Source organism: Podarcis cretensis, assembly GCF_951804945.1.
Source record: "Podarcis cretensis genome assembly, chromosome: 14".
In the NCBI taxonomy this organism is placed as follows: domain Eukaryota; kingdom Metazoa; phylum Chordata; class Lepidosauria; order Squamata; family Lacertidae; genus Podarcis; species Podarcis cretensis.
The window spans coordinates 16,279,441-16,300,490 of record NC_137183.1 but is presented as its reverse complement, the minus strand read 5'-3'; the positions used below and the strand labels follow the sequence as shown (position 1 = coordinate 16,300,490).

At 44.3% G+C, this 21,050-nt stretch overlaps 1 protein-coding gene across 2 annotated transcripts in view; it reads right to left on the bottom strand.

Annotated features, from left to right (window-relative positions):
- Nucleotides 1-8,372: 8,372 nt before the first annotated feature.
- Nucleotides 8,373-21,050, bottom strand: part of GATM (glycine amidinotransferase) — a 36,015-nt gene continuing 23,337 nt past the window's right edge. Inside the window, exons 5-10 of one of the 2 annotated variants that reach the window (XR_013833219.1) lie at nt 20,653-20,790; nt 19,429-19,593; nt 15,690-15,753; nt 15,460-15,576; nt 9,167-12,785; nt 8,373-8,863 (exon numbers count right to left, since the gene is read on the bottom strand). Coding sequence is in view for 1 of the 2 variants with exons in the window: in XM_079954341.1 (XP_079810467.1) it covers nt 12,673-12,785; nt 15,460-15,576; nt 15,690-15,753; nt 19,429-19,593; nt 20,653-20,790 (597 nt within the window). In the remaining variant the exon portion in view is untranslated. Of the gene's footprint in view, nt 12,786-15,459; nt 15,577-15,689; nt 15,754-19,428; nt 19,594-20,652; nt 20,791-21,050 lie in introns of both variants that reach the window. The other variant, XM_079954341.1, reaches the window with a different exon arrangement.

Below are 21,050 nucleotides of genomic sequence, written 5' to 3'. Positions count from 1 at the left end.
CGAAGTTGACGGAGAAAAATAGGAATTGACCCTACGAAAGATTTCAAAGGGACTGGAGCAAATTTATAAGTTATTTGAAAGAAACTTGTAAACACCTGGAAACATTTGTAGCATTAACGTGAAATGTTTTGTAATGTGGAGCTAATTTACAAATGAGAGGGTGATTGTTAAATAATTACATATGGTAAAGAAGTGATTATAGAAATGTGATAAATATGTAAAAATAATAGGAAAGTGAGAAAGAGTGATGGAAGGAAGTTGATGAAATGAAACATGGAAAACTCAATAAAAATCATGATTTTAAAAAAAGGATTGAATTGTCCACTCACCAGCTGGAAGGTTCAGTGCTCATGCTTCAGTGTGCCTCTTTTCTTTGCAAGCACCTTTGCTGCAGGAGAGACCCATGCAAAGCGGCATTCTCAGGATCAAGCCCTCAAGGAGGGGATGAAGACCTTTATAAAAGCCTTTATCCTGTCCCCACACTGGTTCAGGGTTGGATCTGGGGCAGGTGCTTCCCACGCTGGCCAGGATCAGGAAGGGGGTGCACTGTGCACAGCCCAGGTTGCCCCTTATTCTGGGGTGGCAAGTAGGAAGGAAAAAAAAGTAAAGGTGAAGGACCCCTGGACGGTTAAGTCCAGTCAAAGGCAACTATGGGGTTGAGGCGCTCATCTCACTTTCAGGCTGAGGGAGCCGGTGTTTGTCCACAGACAGCTTTCTGGGACATGTGGCCAGCATGACTAAACTGCTTCTGGTGCAATGGGACACTGCGATGGAAACCACAGAGCACAGCAACAGCATTTACCTTCCCACTGCAGTGGTACCTAATTATCTACTTGCACTGGCGTGATTTCGAACTGCTAGGTTGGCAGGAGCTGGGACAGAGCAACGGGAGCTCACCCTGTCGCAGGATTCGAACCGCCAACCTTCTGATCGGCAAGCCCAAGAGGCTCAGTGGTTTAGACTACAGTGCCACCCGAGTCCCTTTATGTGGGGAAAAAATCACATAGGGAGACATTGGGACGCAGGTAGCACTGTGGGTTAAACCACAGAGCCTAGGACTTGCTGATTAGAAAGTCAGCGGTTCGAATCCCCGTGACGGGGTGAGCTCCTGTTGCTCAGTCCCTGCTCCTGCCAAGCCAGCAGTTCAAAAGCACGTCAAAGTGCAAGTAGATAAATAGGTGGCGGGAAGGTAAATGGTGTTTCTGTGAGCTGCTCTGGTTCACCAGAAGCGGCTTAGTCATGCTGGCCACATGACCCGGAAGCTGTACACCGGCTCCCTTGGCCAATAAAGCGAGATGAGTGCCACAACCCCAGAGTCGGTCACGACTGGACCTAATGGTCAGGGGTCCCTTTACCTTTTTAGAGGGACATTAATGTGAATGGGGGAAAACCCCTTCCACCACTATGCAGACTCTCCAAGTGTCCCTATTTCCCAGGAACTTTGAGTATATGCATATACAAAAGTTTGTACTGTATTCCTTCTGTCTCCCTGCAAGAAATTTATATAGGACCTTTACATAGGTGGTTTATTTTCTGTTATCAGTAAGGAGCTCAGCGTTCCCAGGAGCTGGTCAACAGACTTACAAGAACAGGTTAATCTACAATGCTAATGCCGTCAGCAAACAGAGAAGCAAGATCTGAATATTTTCCTCCAGATAAGCCTCAAGGTATGCATCAGGGGTAGTGTGGGAAAAGATGGGGTGTGTGTGTGTGTGTGTGTGTGTGTGTGTGTGTGTGTGTAACATAGGAAGCTGCCTGAGGCACATTCGCACCAGACCTCTGAAGCTGTAGGATACCACTTTAAACTGTCATGGCTTCCCCCAAAGAATTATGGGAGCTGTAGTTTGTTACAGGGGCAAAGAATTGCTAGGAGACCTTCCTATTGCCTCCCACAGCTGCAGTTTGCAAAGTGCATACCCTCCAATGAAAATGGGGACATCCTATTCCATAATAATCATCATCATTTTATTATTTGTACCCCGCTCATCTGATTGGGTTGCCCCAGCCACTCAGGGCAGCTTCCAACATATATAAAAACATAATTAAACATTAAACATTTTTTTAAAAAATCCCTATACCAGGCTGCCTTCAGATGTCTTCTAAAGGTTGTTTAGGTTGCTCATCTCATTGGCTCAGGGTCTCATAACTCCATACCCTCCAACATTTCTCTGATGAAAATAGGGACATCCTACCATACCCACCAATATTTCTCCGATGAAAATAGGGACATCCTAAGGAAAAGCGAGATCAAATCAGAAACCGGGATGGCTTCTGTAAATTTGGGGCTATTCCTGGAAAATAGGGACACTTAGAGGGTCTGAAAGTGGTTTAACAGTCAATCTCTTTTCCTGTGGAACTATTCCATTTCTTTAATTGGATGGTTTTTATTGCTTAGTTGATAGTGCCTTAAAATGAGCTCCAGAAGTCTTAATTTTATGCATGGTTACTTAAGTCCCAGCTTCCATGGTCCCTGGCCTTTAGGCACACTTGCTAGGGCTGATAGCAGTTATAGTTTAGCAACATTAAACTAATGCCTAACTCTTGCTATAGTGAATTCAACAAACAACGGCATTTGGACTAGACTCAGAAGGAGTACCAGCTTGGCTCTGCGACTGTGGGTGCCACGCAGCATGCACGGCCATGGCACCGAAATTTGTGGGTGCCTGGCCCCTTCATGGGGAATTTTGTGGGTGCTTGGGCACCCAGGATCCCGGAGAGTTGGCACCTATGGAACTCGGTGAAGGTTGCAATCCTACTGGGTACTTACTTGGGAGTAAGGTTTACACTACTCTTTTGGACTTACTTCTAGGTAAAGGTGCGCTGGTTTACTTCAGGCTGTTATGATCGCAAAAGTCAGCTAAGAAATAAAATCTAAGCAATAAAACTACAGTACTTTCTCAAGCGGATCCCTAGACAATTAGCTGCTGTCACAGCGCCCTCTAGCGTTGCAGCATCCCAATTTTTTACTGCCTCTTTCTTATCAAGCCATTCGACAACAATGTGAAACATTCTAGAGACAGATGCAGATAACAGCTAGACTTGAGAGCAAGACTGTGCTCTGTGGTGAGAGCATCCCTCATGCCTGTTTTCCCACAGGCAGCTCTTCAAAAATAAGACAGGAAATGTTGCTTTCTTTCTTTTCTTTTTTTGCAAGCATTCATTTCAAGCACTTGCAGAAGGCTCTGAGGTATTGCACGTATTAAAAGGAAATGCTTGGAAAATACAAGTATCATTTGGCCTCAAATTAGAGTGTGCATCTCTGGACCTGAGGAATATAAATGAAATGAATGTGTAAAGACCAGATAACTATTTTTAAGCAGATATCCCGCAGATATCCCGCAGCAATTTCAAGCAGGTAGAGTGGTACCTCAGGTTACATACATTTCAGGTTATAGACTCCGCTAACCCAGAAATAGTGCTTCAGGTTAAGAACTTTGCTTCAGGATGAGAACAGAAATCGTGCTCCGGTGGCGCGGCAGCAGCAGGAGGCCCCATTAGCTAAAGTGGTGCCTCAGGTTAAGAACAGTTTCAGGTTAAGAACGGACCTCCGGAACGAATTAAGTACTTAACCTGAGGTACCACTGTATTAAGGAAATGCTTGGAAAATACAACTATCATTTGGCCTCAAATTAAGGTGTCTGTGCATCTCTGGACCTGAGGAATATAAATGAAATGAATGTGTAAAGAGCAGATTACTATTTTTAAGCAGATATCCCTCAGCAAGAATCACAAGCTTTCAAGCAGGTAGTCTTCAGCAAGACAATCTATTGCCTTCTTCCTTGCTTTCTTCTAATGGGGTATGTGGCGATCACACAGGGTCCCCAGACGTTTCACCGTCTATTGATCCCTGTGCCACCGCTTTATTTCTCGCTGCCACCACCCAGGCACTACCTGGTACAATATTGAGTCCAGTCAGGGTTAAATTGGAACATAAATTTCTGTTTATTTATTGCAGTTTAACAAGCGTGTGGTTTCATAAACTGTGTGGGGCAATTACAATCATGGGGTGCCTATTCCAGACCTATAACTTCTGCTACCTGCTCTCACTCACTAAACCACCTCTCAGATATTTACAGTGGTACCTTGGGTTAAGTACTTAATTCGTTCCGGAGGTCTGTTCTTAACCTGAAACTGTTCTTAACCTGAAGCACCACTTTAGCTAATGGGGCCTCTCGCTGCCGCTGCACTGCCGCCATGCGATTTCTGTTCTCATCCTGAAGCAAATTTCTTAACCCGAGGTACTATTTCTGGGTTAGTGGAGTCTGTAACCTGAAGCGTATGTAACCCAAGGTACCACTGTACTTGTCTTCCTAGCTCCTAACTGTTCCTGACTCAGCTTACAGTATTTCACTACACTAACTCAACCTACCCATAGACTCTATCCCAATTCACTCCCACCCCAACCAGCCACCCAACGAACTCTTCCCTTCACCCCTCCCAGAGCTGGTTTTATAGTCCCTCTCACTCCACCCCCCTGGGTTCTGATTGGGTAACCTGTTTAACTGTTTCACCTCCAGCACTCTCATATGTTAACATCACATGGTGAGGGTATTTTATTGAGTATTCATCCTGCTTTTTTGCAGAAAGGCTACATAATGTTGACTAACGAGTTAGCACTCCATCTCATTTGTTTGTGGGGAGCTTAGAAGACACTGGATTCAAGGAAACGCTTCCCCAATTTCCCATCACTTTCTGTTATGTACTGAGTTGAATAGGATCCAAAATGCAGCAGTCTGATTGGTCCTAGAACAATAGGATTCAGAATGCAGCAGTCTGATTGGTCCTAGAACAATGCAGCAGTATGATTGGTCCACAGGAGCCACCCAATCCAGCTCCAGGTGGAAGTGAATCCACAACCTGATTGGCCTACAGGAGAATCCCGGAATTAGCCAATCACGTGCAGCCCATTGTGTAAATAATGTATATAAAGCAGATATTGGGGAAACATTCATTCCTCCTCACCACTATGAGCTGAATAAAGAGCATAAAATCCACTCTGAGTATATTTCACTTTCCTTAATGCAAAAGGTTTGTTGTTTTGGAGAAGGGTTTGTGTGGTGCGATCAGCCTTGCAATCAACGGTAATTGTGCAACGGTAATTGTGCTGTTCGGTGACTGAATCCAGCAAAAAATAATAAATAATTGGCAATCTGGAAATGCCCTTGTGTAAAAGAAGCTACTCTGAATGGTTTGATTGTTTCTTCTTCCTTGTAATTTGTTTTCCTTTGTTTTCTGAACAAAAAGCTTAACACAGTAATAAAAAAAGGTCACATCTGATCGTGGTTTAGTAGTTTCTTCCTCATTGCTAGTTATGGTTGGAAATAAATTTCAGCAAAGGGACACCTGCCAAAGGCAGAAGCCAGGTTACTCCTGCCCAAGGTTGTTGAACTACAATTCCCATCAGCCCCAGCCAGTGTGGCCAATGGTCAGCAAAGGTGGGAGGTGTAGTCCAATGTTATAAGAATTTTAAGGTCTCAAATATAGAATAAATATTCATAAATGCACGCTGTCAGGGGTTCAGGAGCAGAAGCACAGGGAAGAGGGGAGATGGAGAGCGAAGGGGAAGAGTGTGAGGGCAGCGTAGGAGAAGATGACAGTGGCCCGAGAGATTCCATGAGCCTCTCCAACGAATCGGAAGATTCACAGAAGGGGGCGCCGGTGGCCAGGGCAAGGGGGGTCCCAAGGGGGACACCCCAGAAGCAAGGGGCCAGCGGGGACTCCGAGAGCAGCAGTTGGAAATCAGGACCAGCTTCCCCACCAGAGCATAGTGGGGGGGAAGAGTCACAGGTATCGGGAGTAGCGTCTCCCCCAGCAGGGAGAGGAGAGGAGTCGGGGCTGACCACACCTCCATCGGAGAGTCAGACAATGGAGGGGAGGTCAGATCCGGCCAGTATCCCGGAAGAGGGAAGCAGTGACAGAAGTAGTGTAACGGTCAGGAGGAAGGTCACTGGGTTGGCGCGAGAGGCAAGTTCAAATGTACAGGAGCGTGGGACAGCAGAGAATGAGGATTGGGAACCGGGTCCTAAAGCCCGCCGGAGGGAGGGGGAGGAGCTAAGCGACTCAGCATCTGAGGAGTCCAGAAAGGGGGATGCCCCAGCGGGCAGGAGGACCCAGAGGAGAAGAGAGCAGCGGAAAAGGTGGAGCAGGGCTAGGATCTTAAACTGGTGTAAGAGGGGAGGAGATTCAGACAGGACTTCGCCGATCTAGGGTTTAAAATGTAGGGCTGCGCGCTGCGGCTTTGAAATGGAAATTGAACTTCAATAAAGACTTTTGTACATTACGACAGCCTAGCGTTGGTCCTCTGTGAGCTGGGACCTAGAGGCAGCTCTGACACACGCATATCTAAATATATGAACCATTTGTCTGAAATAGTATGGGAGAGCAATCCTGAAGCCATTTTGACTCTCCCAGCAACCTCAAATATTCCTCTGCAGTAAGGGAGGCAAATGGGGAACTTCCCATAGTCTTTTTGCTTGCAAATCCTGTCTTAAGGGCATATTTTTGTATGACTAGGGTGAGCATGTGACCTGGATTTAGGAACTAAAGTATTAACCATCACAAAAGATTGGCCAGGTAAAGCAATCAGTGACCATTATCAGGTATCCTGGCAGGCAGGATTTCTGCTGTAGACCGCCTCCTTCTGTGATGTATGTATGGTTTTTTTTTGGAGGAGGGGGTCTTGGGCTACAGGGTGGGCAATTTCAAAAGTCCATATAAGGGCTTGTGCACCATTGTTCAGGGTCCTCCTCCCTCCACAGCTGTCAACATTTCCCTTTTCTAAAGGGAAATTCCCTTATTCCGAATTGGATTCCTCGCAAGAAAAGGGAAAAGTTGACAGCTATGCCTCCCTCCTGTGTGTGGCGAGTGGGGACCCTGTTGCAACAGTTAATAGAGATCAGGCTTACCAGCTGCTTTGCTTCTCAATATACTCTAAAGGTAAAGGGTAAAGGGACCCCTGGCCGTTAGGTCCAGTCATGGCTGACTCTGGGGTTGCGGCGCTCATCTCGCTTTATTGGCTGAGGGAGCCAGCGTACAGCTTCCAGGTCATGTGGCCAGCATGACTAAGCCGCTTCTGGCGAACCAGAGCAGCACACGGAAACGCCGTTTACCTTCCCGCCGGAGCAGTGCCTATTTATCTACTTGGAACTCCCTGCCTCTTGAGACCAAGCAGGTGCTTTCACTGTACTCTTGTCAGCGCCTGCTAAAAACATCCCTGTTTAGAGAAGCCTGCCCACGTGCTTAGAAAGTCAAGGTAATTCTAATCTGTTTTAGTATTTTGACTTCTGTATGTTGTTAAGTATGGTTGGGGGAAAAAATTGTTTTATCTTTTACAGTGGTACCTCGGGTTACATACGCTTCAGGTTACATAAGCTTCAGGTTACAGACTCCACTAACCCAGAAATAGTGCTTCAGGTTAAGAACTTTGCTTCAGGTTGAGAACAGAAATCGTGCTCTGGAGGCGCGGCAGCAGCAGGAGGCCCCATTAGCTAAAGTGGTGCTTCAGCTTAAGAACAGTTTCAGGTTAAGAACGGACCTCCGGAACGAATCAAGTACTTAACCCGAGGTACCACTGTATGCGTAAACTGCCTAGAGGTGTTTTTACCACCAAGCAATGTATAAATTTTATGAAATCAATAAATGTATCTGCAGGCTTAAAGCTGACTGAATAGTAAAGATAATAATAATAATAATACAGTGGTACTTCTGGTTACATACTTAATTCATTCCAGAGGTCTGTTCTTAACCTGAAACTGTTCTTAACCTGAAGCACCACTTTAGCTAATGGGACCTCCTGCTGCCGCCGTGCGATTTCTGTTCTCACCCTGAAGCAAAGTTCTTAACCCAAGGTACTATTTCTGGGTTAGCGGAGTCTGTAACCTGAAGCGTATGTAACCCGAGGTACCACTGTAATAATAATTTATTATTTATACCCCGCCCATCTGGCTGGGTTTCCCCAGCCACTCTGGGCGGCTTCCAACAGAACACTAAAATACAATAACCTATTGAAAATGGGTTTTGTGGGTTGTGGGAGGCAGACAGAGAGCAGATGTATTTAAAGCACATTCAATGCACATGACTCCCCACATCCAAGAACTCTGGGAACTATCATTTCTCCGTCACAGAACTATGCTTCCCAACACCCTTATGCTATCATTCCCAATATTTTGGGGGTGAAGTAATGTGTTTTAAATGTGTGTTCAATGTGCCTTAAATGTTTAGTGTCTGAAGACAAAAATACACACACACACACACACACACACACACACACACACACAAAGAGGATTTGGGTTTTCTGGGGTGAGTGGGGGTCGGGGTGTAGCCATTCTTGTCCAAGGCAGAAAATCAACCCTCAAAACGAGAAACACCAACAGTTCACAAATGCAAACATGTTTTATCGGCATAAAAATACACATTGAGGAAATCAGTATTGAAAACTTAATTTACAGCACTGGTGGGTATCCTTAAAATTCCCACGATTTGGCATTTCTCCTAAGGATTATTAACAATAATAACAACAATAAAAAGCTTTTCGTTTATCTAAACAAGCTCACGAAATCAAATGTGTTGGCACACATGGGAACTTTAAAAACAAACAAACCAGAAGTGATGTTCATCGAGAGAAGATACATTGAAATAAGAACTACTTCCTAAACCAGGGCACTAGATACAAAGTTTAGAGCTTTAGAAAGCACTATGCGGATGTGATTGTGTAAGAAGGTGACCATGCCCCATCTGCTGACCCATCTGCAAACCCATCCACTGGAGTAAGGGGCTATGTGCATGAATTTCCTGCCATTACCACCACCTCATGAAAACAGTGGCCAACTAGAGACCTAAGGGGAACCTGCAAGCAGAACCTCAACTCAAGAGCCCTCTCTTGAGTGAAGAAGAAGAAGAAGAGCAGGAGGAGGAGGAGGAGGAGGAGGAGGAGGAGGAGGAGGAGGAGGAGTTTGGATTTGATATCCCGCCTTTCACTCCCTTTAAGGAGTCTCAAAGTGGCTAACATTCTCCTTTCCCTTCCTCCCCCACAACAAACACTCTGTGAGGTGAGTGGGGCTGAGAGACTTCAGAGAAGTGTGATTAGCCCAAGGTCACCCAGCAGCTGCATGTGGAGGAGCGGGGAAGCGAACCCGGTTCCCCAGATTACGAGTCCACCGCTCTTAACCACTACACCACCCTGGCTCTCATTGGTTTCCAGCAGCTGGCATTCGGAAGCAGCAGAAGTAAAACATAGCCTTACTTGTTTATTCTTTTATGTTTCTTCGTTTATTTGTCTATTATTTTAAAGCCATCCACGTTGGTAGCCATCACTGCCCTGTGGAACGCCCTCCCATAAGATGTCAAAGAAATAAACAAATATCGGACTTTTAGAAGACATCTGAAAGCAGCCCTGTTTAGGGATTCTTTTAATATTTGATGAATCATTGTATTTTAATATTCTGCTGGAAGCCGCCCAGAGTGGCTGGGGAAACCCAGCCAGATGGGTGGCCTATAAATAAATTTATTATTATTATTATTATTATTATTATTATTATTATTATTATTATTATTATCATCATCATTCTTGAGGGCTTTTATTTTGTCTGCCTTGAGTCTTCCCAACATTCAGTCCCCAAGTTCTAGCGGGGGGGGGGGGGATTATCTACCCAGTTTCTCTGCGTCATGCAAAATTCTATATTATATTAACTAGAATCATAGAATTGTAGAGGTGGAAGGGACCCTGAGGATCATCTAGTCCAATCCCCTGCAATGCAGGAATATGCAGCTGACCCATAAGGGGATCGAACCTGCAACCTTGGGTGTTATCAGCGCCATGCTCTAACAACTGAGTCATCTAGGAAAAGCATAAGGTTCAGAGTTATATATGAGGGCCCGGCCTCCTAAGTTGGACCTTTAGGAATCTCCCATTTCAAAGGGCAAAGGTTGTGCCAACTTTAAGGAAGGAGAGATCAATCTTTTTCTGATCTTGCATATTCTTTTGGTGTGCATTTCATGACAAGGTACGCACTTGGTTTTGCGTTCACCCATCAAAGAAACTCAAGCTATGGCGTGCTGCAAACACGTAACAATGCTGGTACATGCTGCTGGAAAAAAGCTCTCCCTCTTGTGGTTTGTTTGGAAAGAAACAGACTTCGAGGATCAATTTGGCACCGAACTGTAAGCCATAGGCACAATGGTTTGCTTCCTGTATGCGCAGGAAAGGGAGAGTGAGTTAGGCACAGTTCTGACAGTGTACATCAGGAGACATGCATGTCATAGTTTGGCATATGTGTGAAGCGGGCCACTGCTTCCAGAAGTGTATCGCAAAGAACAGAGAAGGGAGGAAAATAGAAGGATAGCACTGGGCCAATCTGTGTAGCAAACCAGGAACCCCCAAATCAGGCTTGTTTGCTTAAAAATGCAGACCAAATTCAATTCACGAGGATCGCTAGCCTTTGTGTGATGGATTGCAAGCACATAGTTCCCCTGCTCCAATGAATGGGTGTCAAGCTGGTCCACAGAGGGCATCATATGACTCCTACATGATTAATAAATTCAGTTACACCCGCATCAGCGTGGGGCTTAACCTTTTAAAACAACAACACAAGTCAAACTAACCTAAATAGCTTATACAAAATCAGTAAAAACCAAGGTCCATATAAGATCTGTGTATTTAAATATTTTGCCTTAAATTTTATGAAGTGTGATGTGTATCCACAAACACACTCAAACTAGAAAAGATACTGGAAAGATTTCTGTTAAAACTCAGGTCTAACCTTTCTAGCTGCCTTTTTGAAAAGAGGTAGATGTAGAGCAGTATCAACCAGTTGACCTCTATGAGGCTGAAAAGTACTGTTGAAGTTTGTGCGTCCTGGAAGTGAATGTAAGAAGGGACTTCATGGGGAGGTGGAAGTCTTTCAAAAAGCCAGCCAGAAGACCTGTACTGCTGACGAGGAGTTGCAACTTTGGCCTAGATGAGCTAAGGGCCATTTCACACATTACAGTGTTTGAGGGCGCACCCAAGTTGTTTTAAAGGCTACAGAACCTATTCAGGAAAGGTTAGATTCAGAGTAACGACACACATGGCATAACAGGCTGTAACTGTGTAACTTCTATTTCAAAAAAACAATTCAACAGATCATATCACAGTATGTAATTCCATAGACCAACTTATCATATGAGCGGAACATGTTCTGTGAGATTAAAGTCCAGCGGATTAATCAGGATCTCCCCCCCCCATTTTTTTTTATTTTCCAAAAAAAAATAAACAAACATAAATCCCAACCGTAATTAAACTTATCTTGATAACATCGTTAAGTGACTTCCTCAAATCCCCCTGGTTGAATTTCAGTGTATATCATTTTAACAGTTTTCCAAAATCAATTTAACTTAATCACTTAACATCTTTCATTCTTTGTAATTTAGCTTTAAGCATCTTAATTCCTATCCTTACATATTTGAATCCTAAGCCTATCCAATATTTGCAAGCTTTTCCAATTAAGTTATCTTAACATATTTAGCGAAATAGTCCATCCGTTCTTCCTGGTATTCCTCCTCTTGGTCGCAGACTCTTCCAGTCAGGTCGAATCAGGATCTTATGTTCCTAACATAAGAACTGAATAGACTGTATCTCCTGATCAATCCGCTGGACTTTAATCTCTCAGAATATGTTCTGCTCATATGATAAGTTGGTCTATGGAATTACATATTGTGATATGATATGTTGAATTGTTTTTTGAAATAGAATTTACACAGTTACATACAGTCTGTTACATCGTGTGTGTCGTTACCAGTATTGTATTCACGTAACAAAAGTTTCAGCAGCGCTTTGTAGATTCAGAGTAAGCCAGATGCACTGAGGTCCTATGGAAATAAGGTCAGCAGCAGGTCACTTCCATAGAATTGTAGAAATGGAAGGGACTGAAACTGCAACCTTGGCAATATCAGCGCCATGCTCTAACCAACAGAGTGTTCTACTGGTTTCAGTTGGGACCCAACAGCAACCAACAGTCTGGATCTAAGCAAGAGTAGCAGGAGCCTTTTGAAAATGTAAAGGTAAAGGTACCCCTGCCCATACGGGCCAGTCTTGACAGACTCTGGGGTTGTGCGCCCATCTCACTTAAGAGGCCAGGGGCCAGCGCTGTCCGGAGACACTTCCGGGTCACGTGGCCAGCGTGACATCGCTGCTCTGGCGAGCCAGAGTCGCACACGGAAACGCCGTTTACCTTCCCGCTGGTAAGCGGTCCCTATTTATCTACTTGCACCCGGAGGTGCTTTCGAACTGCTAGGTTGGCAGGCGTAGGCATCATCTAAAAAGGGATTTTTTTAAAAAAGATAAGTGGATTTAGTGATTTAAGGCTGCAATCCTGTGCATCTAGAAATGAGCCACGTCCAGCACAGTGGAGCTTACTTCTGAACAAATATATGCATGAATGGAAAAACAAAGTAAACGGAACATACAGGCACATCTTGGGCTTGCCTCTGTGTAATGTGTGAATAGGCTCTTAGGGCACAATGTTCCTGTTACCTCCATTGGGGTGGGTGGGGAGGTGGGCACTGTCCCAAGTATTGCAGTCCATGCACTCGCACCCTTTTTAAGCAGAAAGATGAAACCGATCTCCTCTTCTTCATTTGCCTATGCCTAGCTCATGCAAACTTAACCGTGTGCAGCTTCACAAAGCTGCACCCTTCCTAATCAAAGTAAGACTTCAGGGTACCACGACGGCGGATGTCGCAGGTCCAGCAGTGGAAGCCTCCACCCAAGGAATTGGCATGGCGGATGTTCACTTTGACTGTCGAAATGCCTGCAGGAGAAAAGAAAGCGAAGCAAGGCCCTTTAGTGAAGGTTGACTCAGATTTACACACAGGGTTATGAGGAGCTGTGCAAGCATGTCTGGCACCATGGCCAGCTCCTCCTTCATTTACAACACAGTCAGGGGACACGGGTGGCTCTGTGGTCTAAACCACTGAGCCTCTTGGGCTTGCCGACCGGAAGGTTGGCAGTTCGAATCCCTGTGATGGGATGAGCTCCCGTTGCTCTGTCCCAGCTCCTGCCAAGCTAGCAGTTTGAAAGCACACCAGTGCAAGTAGATAAATAGGTAGCGCTGCAGCGGGAAGGTAAACGGCATTTCTGTGCTCTCTGGCTTCCGTCACAGTGTCCTGTTGTGCCAGAAGTGGTTTAGTCATGCTGGCCACATGACCCGGAAAGCTGTCTGTGGACAGACGTCGGCTCCCTTGGCCTGAAAGCGAGATGAGCGCCCCATCCCCATAGTCGTCTTTGATTGGACATAACCGTCCAGGGGTCCTTTACCTTTTTCACCTAGACCCACTGAATTCAATAGTTTATGAACTAATTATTATGACCAGTGTCATAATCCCCCAGTGAATGCAGCAAAATGAGATTGGGAGGAAAGGTGGGGTAGAAATTTCATTAAAAAAATAATGTGTGTCAGAGCTAGGATTGCCCAGAGCAAGGAATTTACTCATTATTGTCAAAAGTAGACATTACATTAGGGGAAGGCATGACCTAGAAAGCTGTCTGTGGACAAACACCGGCTCCCTCGGCCTGAAAGCGAGATGAGCGCCGCAACCCCATAGTCGCCTTTGACTGGACTTAACCATCCAGGGGTCCTTTACCTTTTTTTTATCTTTATAACACAGCACAGTGTCATAGAGTGTTTGGGGCATATTTCAAGGAGATTTGGGCTTGAACCCCCCTCTCCCAACAGATGGGATCCCCCTGTGAGGCCAAGACAATAAAGATATTATTATTATTATTATTATTATTATTATTATTATTATTATTTTGGCCAAGCTACCCCCAAATGGCTCAGTCAATTTCAGTTCTCTCGTATTTCTTATTTTTCCAGGCTTAAATCTGGTTCTTCATATCTCTGCATCTTCCCCAGCTGGCATGGCCCAGGGGTAATGGGTTTTGAAGTTCAGCAACATCTGGAGGGTCAAAAGTCCCCCACACCTGCCTTAAGAGTTGCCAGAGAGTAGGGATGGGAAAATTTGTGACCTGACGGTTGGATCCCAACTCCCATAAGCTCCAAATAGCATGACCAAGGATGATAGGACCTGCATAGAAGAGTCACAGGTTTTCCTGTTTCTGGCCTAGAGAGGCCCTGGGGCAGAGCCATATTCATCACCTTCTCCGTCATGTGACTGCAGCCCTGCCAATTAGCTGCTCCTTTAAGCTTCACTTACACACTACATTAGGGACGCGGGTGGCGCTGTGGGTTAAACCACAGAGCCTAGGACTTGGCCGAGTGGGCAAGTTCAAATCCCCATGATGGGGTGAGCTCCCGTTGCTCGGTCCCTGCTCCTGCCAAACTAGCAGTTCGAAAGCACGTCAAAGTGCAAAGTAGATAAATAGGTATCGCTCTGGCGGGAAGGTAAATGGCGTTTCCGTGCACTGCTCTGGTTCACCAGAAGTGGCTTAGTCATGCTGGCCACATGACTTGGAAGCTGTCCACTGGCTCCTGCAGCCAATAAAGCGAGATGAGTGCCGCAACTCCAGAGTTGACCACGACTGGACCTAATGGGCAGGGGTCCCTTTACCTTTACCTTTAGACACTACATTGCATGGGATATTTAAGTTACAATCAAACCAACAATGCATGCTTGCTAGACAGGGACATGATAGGAGCTGAAGCTCACAGAGTTTTCCTGTAAGTTTGCTAGACAGAACTCTTGAGAGCCACTTGCAGTGTGCCCTGACAGCGGGAAGGCATAGCCACATATAATCTCCTCACCTGGCTGGGCACTTTATCTTTGCTCTTTTGCCTCATTCCAGCAATGTATAACATATGCTAAGTCTGAGCCACACCGACTCCATTTTGAACTAGACTAAAGTGTGTATTTGTAACTGGATTACTGTTTTAAGCCTGCCTGAACAAAGCTGCTGTTACTCTGCAATTCTTCAACAGGGAACACTGAATGAGTAAATGTCATTTTTTACTTTTTATAAGACTGTTTTACTTTTACTTTTTTTTTTACAATAGGTGATTATTGTTTTCAGAGGGGAGAATATGGGAAATATCAGGAGAATCCAGTCTTCCTTAAATTAAAAGGCTAAAACTAACCTATCCAAGCTTCCCTTTTAAGAAGAAGAGTTTGGATTTGATATCCCGCTTTATCACTACCCGAAGGAGTCTCAAAGCGGCTAACATTCTCCTTTCCCTTCCTCCCCCACAACAAACACTCTGTGAGGTGAGTGGGGCTGAGAGACTTCAGAGAAGTGTGACTAGCCCAAGGTCACCCAGCAGCTGCATGTGGAGGAGCGGGGACGCGAACCCGGTTCACCAGATTACGAGACTACCGCTCTTGACCACTACACCACACTGGCTCTTTTAAGCTGCGAAGGGATGCATTCTGTTGAACTCACAAGTGTGAGGGAGGGAGGGAGGAAGGATAGTATCTAATAAATATAACCTCTCCTGGCATCTATACACATCCCTAAACATTTTGACCCACCAAGACTTTCAAACAGCTTGTGGATTGGAGTTTCGTTGGCATCGACCATCACACGTTTTTCATCCAGCATCAGGACATTCATAGAGAGCCATTTAGAGGACATCCACAGCGGGTGGTCTGGATGCAAATATAAACAGGAAATACTATTTAGCACTCCCATTGGGTGGATGAAGTCTGGGACTTCTGCTTTGCACAACTGGTCTTCAAAATTGGGAATAAGCTAAACATACCATCAGGGATCAGGGGCAATGGAGGGTGAACCACTGTCCAGCCTGCGTTCTTGAAGAGATCAATCTGAAAGAGATAGAGATTCAAATTGGGAGATTTTTTTTAACCATTGTGGGATTTATTCCCAATGCAAACAAGCACCCACAGAAGAGGGTGTGTCTTGCGGGATCACAGAAGGAGAGGAAAGTGTTAAGAATAATAAAGTTGGAAGGGACTAGTAGTCCAGCCCATTACAATTCAGGAATGTGCACCCATACAGGGATCAAACCCGTGGCCTTGCCTCCTAAAATCCTTATTATGATCGCCATTGCTGTTATTGGCATTTGCATGTTAAAATGCATGCATGCTAAAATGAAAATAGGCACTCTGCATCAAATCTAGTTTGGCCCCAAGGTCTTTATAGGAAAATGTAGTATTGTTTGCAGATGTTGCATTGCTTAGTTTTCATCACAAGAGGGCTCTCTACTTGCACATCAAAGAAAGACACCGAGCATCCTTTTTTTTTTCATGGCAGTTCATTCCATTTTCAATCTTTCCCCAAACTGCTAAGTTCCACATTATATTTGAGCTTTCACACATCGTAAAAGCCTCTTCTGTAACTATGGTGAAATATAGTTCCGGTTTAGCAGTCAAGTCCATGTTATTTGCTTCCAGAAAAGAATCCATTTGCAAATAATATGGAAGCGAGTGCTTCTATATAGCACAATAGCTCCAGAGGTGGCTTTTACATTGTATGAAAGCTGAAAAATAATGTGGAAATTATCAGTGAGGGAAACATTTTGTGAAAATGGAATAAACTGCCATGTGAATGCAATCTCAGTCTGGAGCTAAATGTATTCTGCTGACACTGGCGTCTAATATTTTCCAATTGCTCAAATATTCTTAAAATGTTTGATATTGTACTTTGTACTTCACAGTGCAGGCCTAGACATGCAGACCTCTAAAAATTTAGACAGGGAGAGTCTAAATTTTAAAACCACCCCCAAATCCGGTCATGTTACCTTACTCCCATCTTTACTAAGGAAGGTTGCCACAGAAGCCATGACTGTTTAAAGCGGTGTTGTACTGCTTTAAATTATAGTGCAGATAGCACCCTAGAAAACACTCCACATCCTCCTTTGGCCACCAACTGCAAATGAAGATCAAGAGCTATCCTGGATCAGACCCAATGTCCATCTTGTCCACTATTCTCCTTCCCACAGAGGCCCGTCAGATGATTCTAGCACCCCCACCGGACAAAATATTTTAAAAGAGAGCAACACACTAATTTCTTCTCCTCTAGCACTCATGCCAGCTTTTGCAGGCCATTCCTCTCATGTAGATAAACGCATTCTCCATACGCTACATGCAGGGCCAGATTTAGGTTTGATGAGGCCCTAAGCTACTGAAGGTAATGGGGCCCTTTATATGTCTAGCTGTCCTTTGTCAACAACAAATTGCTGCTGTTTTTTTCAGTTGAATATATGCTAGATGGTAATTTATGGACCTAATAGGTATCTAAAGCCATTTGTACATAACAAAATATGTATTTTATCAAAGCAATTGTTGAATTGAAATACAATTAAGAAGAAGTATATTGAAAGTGAAATACAGTTAAGAAGAAGTATATTAATAGTGAAATAATTATTAAGTTCTAAATTAAAACGATATTTTATTCATAACAAACTTAATAATGCAAACACATTGGCATTTGGCAATAAAAAAAGTTCATTTAGAAACACAGTTTACAAAGACTCATAATCTAGTCTCTAGAAACTTGCTATAACATGAAATAATAATAGCAAACCAGTGATATTTTAGGGTGCAGGCTAGCAGGTGGAGCCCATTACTTACATCATAGGAGCCTACACAACACAAGACACTGTTGCTGTATGTAGGTTTTATTTTATTTGTTTTTTATCTTTTATTTTGGAAATGTATATCCCGTTTTCTTTTCCTTTATTTTTTTTTGGGGGGGGGGGGGCTCAAGAGAGTGGGGCCCTAAGCTATAGCTTGTTTAGCTTATATGTAAATCCGGCACTGGCTACATGCATCTTTCTGTCCAAGGAAGCTCCAGGGTAACAAACAGAGCAATAGTTCTGCTAACTGAAGCAATCTACTGTAGTGGTAAAGGTAAAGGTAAAGGTAAAGACCATTAGGTCTAGTTGTGGCCGACTCTGGGGTAGCGGCGCTCATCTTGCTTTATTGGGCAAGGGAGCCGGCGTACAGCTTCCAGGTCATGTGGCCATCATGACTAAGCCACTTCTGGTGAACCAGAGCAGTGCACAGAAACGCCGTTTACCTTCCCGCCGGAGCGGTACCTATTTATCTACTTGCATTTTGACGTGCTTTCAAACTGCTAGGTTGGCAGGAGCAGGGACTGAGCAACAGGAGCTCACCCTGTTACGGGGATTCGAACCGCCAACCTTCTGACCGGCAAGTCCTAGGCTCTGTGGTTTAACCCACAGTGCCACCCGTGTCCCTCACTACAGTGGTACCTCGGGTTAAGAACTTAATTCGTTCCAGAGGTCCATTCTTAACCTGAAACTGTTCTTAACCTGACTTTAGCTAATGGGGCCTCCCATTGCCGTTGCGCCACCACTGTGCGATTTCTGTTCTCATCCTGAAGCAAAGTTCTTAACTCGAGGTACTGTTTCTGGGTTAGTGGAGTCTGTAACCTGAAGCGTCTGTAACCCGAGGTACCACTGTACAGTCCTTTTGTTAGATGGAGCAAAAACAGATCAAGTGTCCAAGGAAGAGCCCACACAAATTTAAGAGCTGTAAAAAGGAATCACAACCTTTGCACGCAATTGCCCAAGGTCAGCTGCAAAAACAAGGGCTTAAATAATGTTTGGCTTAGTTAACAATTGCTGATGAGAAACCTAGCGACTTGTTCAAAGGGTTCAGAAAAATCTGGGCTTGTGAGCTTCCCAAAAGCACCTGTGGGCCTACACTGGTCTAGACTGGCCGTTGGGTCTGTTTAAACAGGACTCTTCCGTTCTTCTGGCAGGACTCTACCACTTTAAGAATGGAGGTGTGTGAACAGGATGTTTGAATATTCTCCTGCATCAAACTCCCTGCACATAATCAGCTAGCACCTCAGGGAGGGGCCCTAGAAGTACACCAGAAATTGCTCCCTCAGGAAACAATGATGGCTACCAATTTGGATGGCTTCAAAAAAGGGTTAGACAAATTCATGGAGGAGAAAGCTATCAAGGGCTACCATCCACAAAGGCTATGTTCTGCCTCCATGGTCAAGCCTTAAATGTCTCAGGACCGCAATACCTCAAGGACCGCCTCTTTCCATATGAACCTACCTGGATCCTGAGATCATCTTCTGAGGCCCTCTTTCGTGTGCCCCCTCCTTGAGAGGTCCAGAGGGTGGCAACACAAGAACAGGGCCTTCTCCACAGTGGCTCCCCATCTGTGGAAAGCTCTCCCAAGGAAATTCGCCTGGCGCCTTTATTAGACACCTTTAGGCACCAGGCAAAAACATTCCTTTTTAACCAGGACTTGATTGACATCCTATGCCCTTTTAAAATGGGCAGGGGCGTTATTGGGTTGCTGTTTTTATTTTGATTACATATTTTGTGGTTTTATATTTTGATTTCGTTCTGTGAACCGCCCTGAGACCCCCGGGTATAGGGCAGTATATAAATTCAATAAATAATAATAATAATAGCAATAATAGATGGGTCTTTGGCCAGATCTTACAGGGCTGGTCTTATATTTTTGTCCCCAGTTTGTCTGAAGATCCCTTACCTCATTGCACGGACGATCTGGGTTGGAAAGCACGAGGCCCGGTCCGATGATGTTGAATGTGGCATCAATGTGCATGGGATTGGGGTCTTTGAAAGAGATGGTGTGCACTCTGTATTCCGGCGCAAGGTGTCTCCGCATCCACTCAATACCCAAGTAGTTAGTAACCTTGAGAGCAAGATTTAGACTTTTAGTTGTTTCAGAAGAAATATCTGCAACAACAGTAAGCCATATATCCGGCCCGTCTAACACCCAAGAAACTTCGATCTACTCCCAGTATTTTAAAAAAATGGCAGTGATCTACCTTTTTTTTTGGGGGGGGGAGGATTGACAAGAGTTGCTGAGCTTTTTTAAAGGGGGAATGACATAAATCACTCATCTAAACTCTGCCGCTAATAAACGCACGCTGCATTAACTCTGATCATCGTATTCCCAAAGTGCAAAACTCCGCCAACTTGACACAATGGAGGGACAGAGAGAGGCAGATATTTAAATTGAACATCAATAGAGCATTGTGGGAGGGTGTATTCATAATTGTCTGCATAGGCATAGTGGAATAGAAAAGTTTTCAGCAGGCTTTTCAAAGTTGGCATAAAAGTTGATACTAACCAACAAATAAATCTAACTAAAAAACGGATAATGGATGTAATTTTGTTGTTGGACTACGCAGAAATGGCAAAGCTGACAGTGAAATTAAGAGATCAAAATGGTGAATTTTTCATAGAGGAATGGACTATTTTTAAAAATACTATAGCCAAATGAAATTGAAGGCAGGATTCTAGATAAAAGCAGAGGAAGGAAAAATGATAAAATAATTGCAACAGAGAAACTTTTACAGATAGGTAGCCATGTTGGTCTGCCACAGTCAAAACAAAATAAAAGAAAAAAATTAAAGAAAAAAATTCCTTCCAGTAGCACCTTAAAGACCAACTAAGTTAGTTCTAGATGTATCTGAAGAAGTGTGCATGCACACGAAAGCTCATACCTAGAACTAACTTAGTTGGTCTTTAAGGTGCTACTGGAAGGAATTTTTTTCTTTTATAGAGAAACTTTTGTAATAGATAAAGATATAATGCAGTAGAGATGGTCTGAGTAAAAAGACTGCAGAAATGAGAGTGGGAAGTCAATTTATGAAACAATGTAACTATTTGATAAGAAAATTATGGTGCAAATGTTTGAAAAAATTAATAAAAAATTATACTGCAAAAAAGGAACCAATCTGCTCACCTGACTTCTTTGCACAAAGATGTCTCTTCCAGCTCGTATGAAATCTGCAGCGTCAAAGCACGGCTCGAATTCAGTTGTGACAAATTTGCCCTGTGCAGCCAGCTTGTGCCTGTCTTCTACAGTGCGAATGGGGTAATCCTGGTTTCAGAAAGACAAAACACACACAGGCCTTTGCTAGGACTGTTCCCACTACTTGGGGCAATCACACGGCGTCATTTCTCAACCTCTGATCTGCCTAAGCCAGGCTTCCTCTGTTAGATAATTGACGTGGCGTAGCTAATTGTTTTACGAACCCAATTAGCCTCAGCTGCTTACAGTGATCTCTGGTCCGGCACGTTTCCCTCTCAGCTGCGCCGATCCTTCCGTCCGCCACTAAGTGCAGAGTAAAACACAGTGGA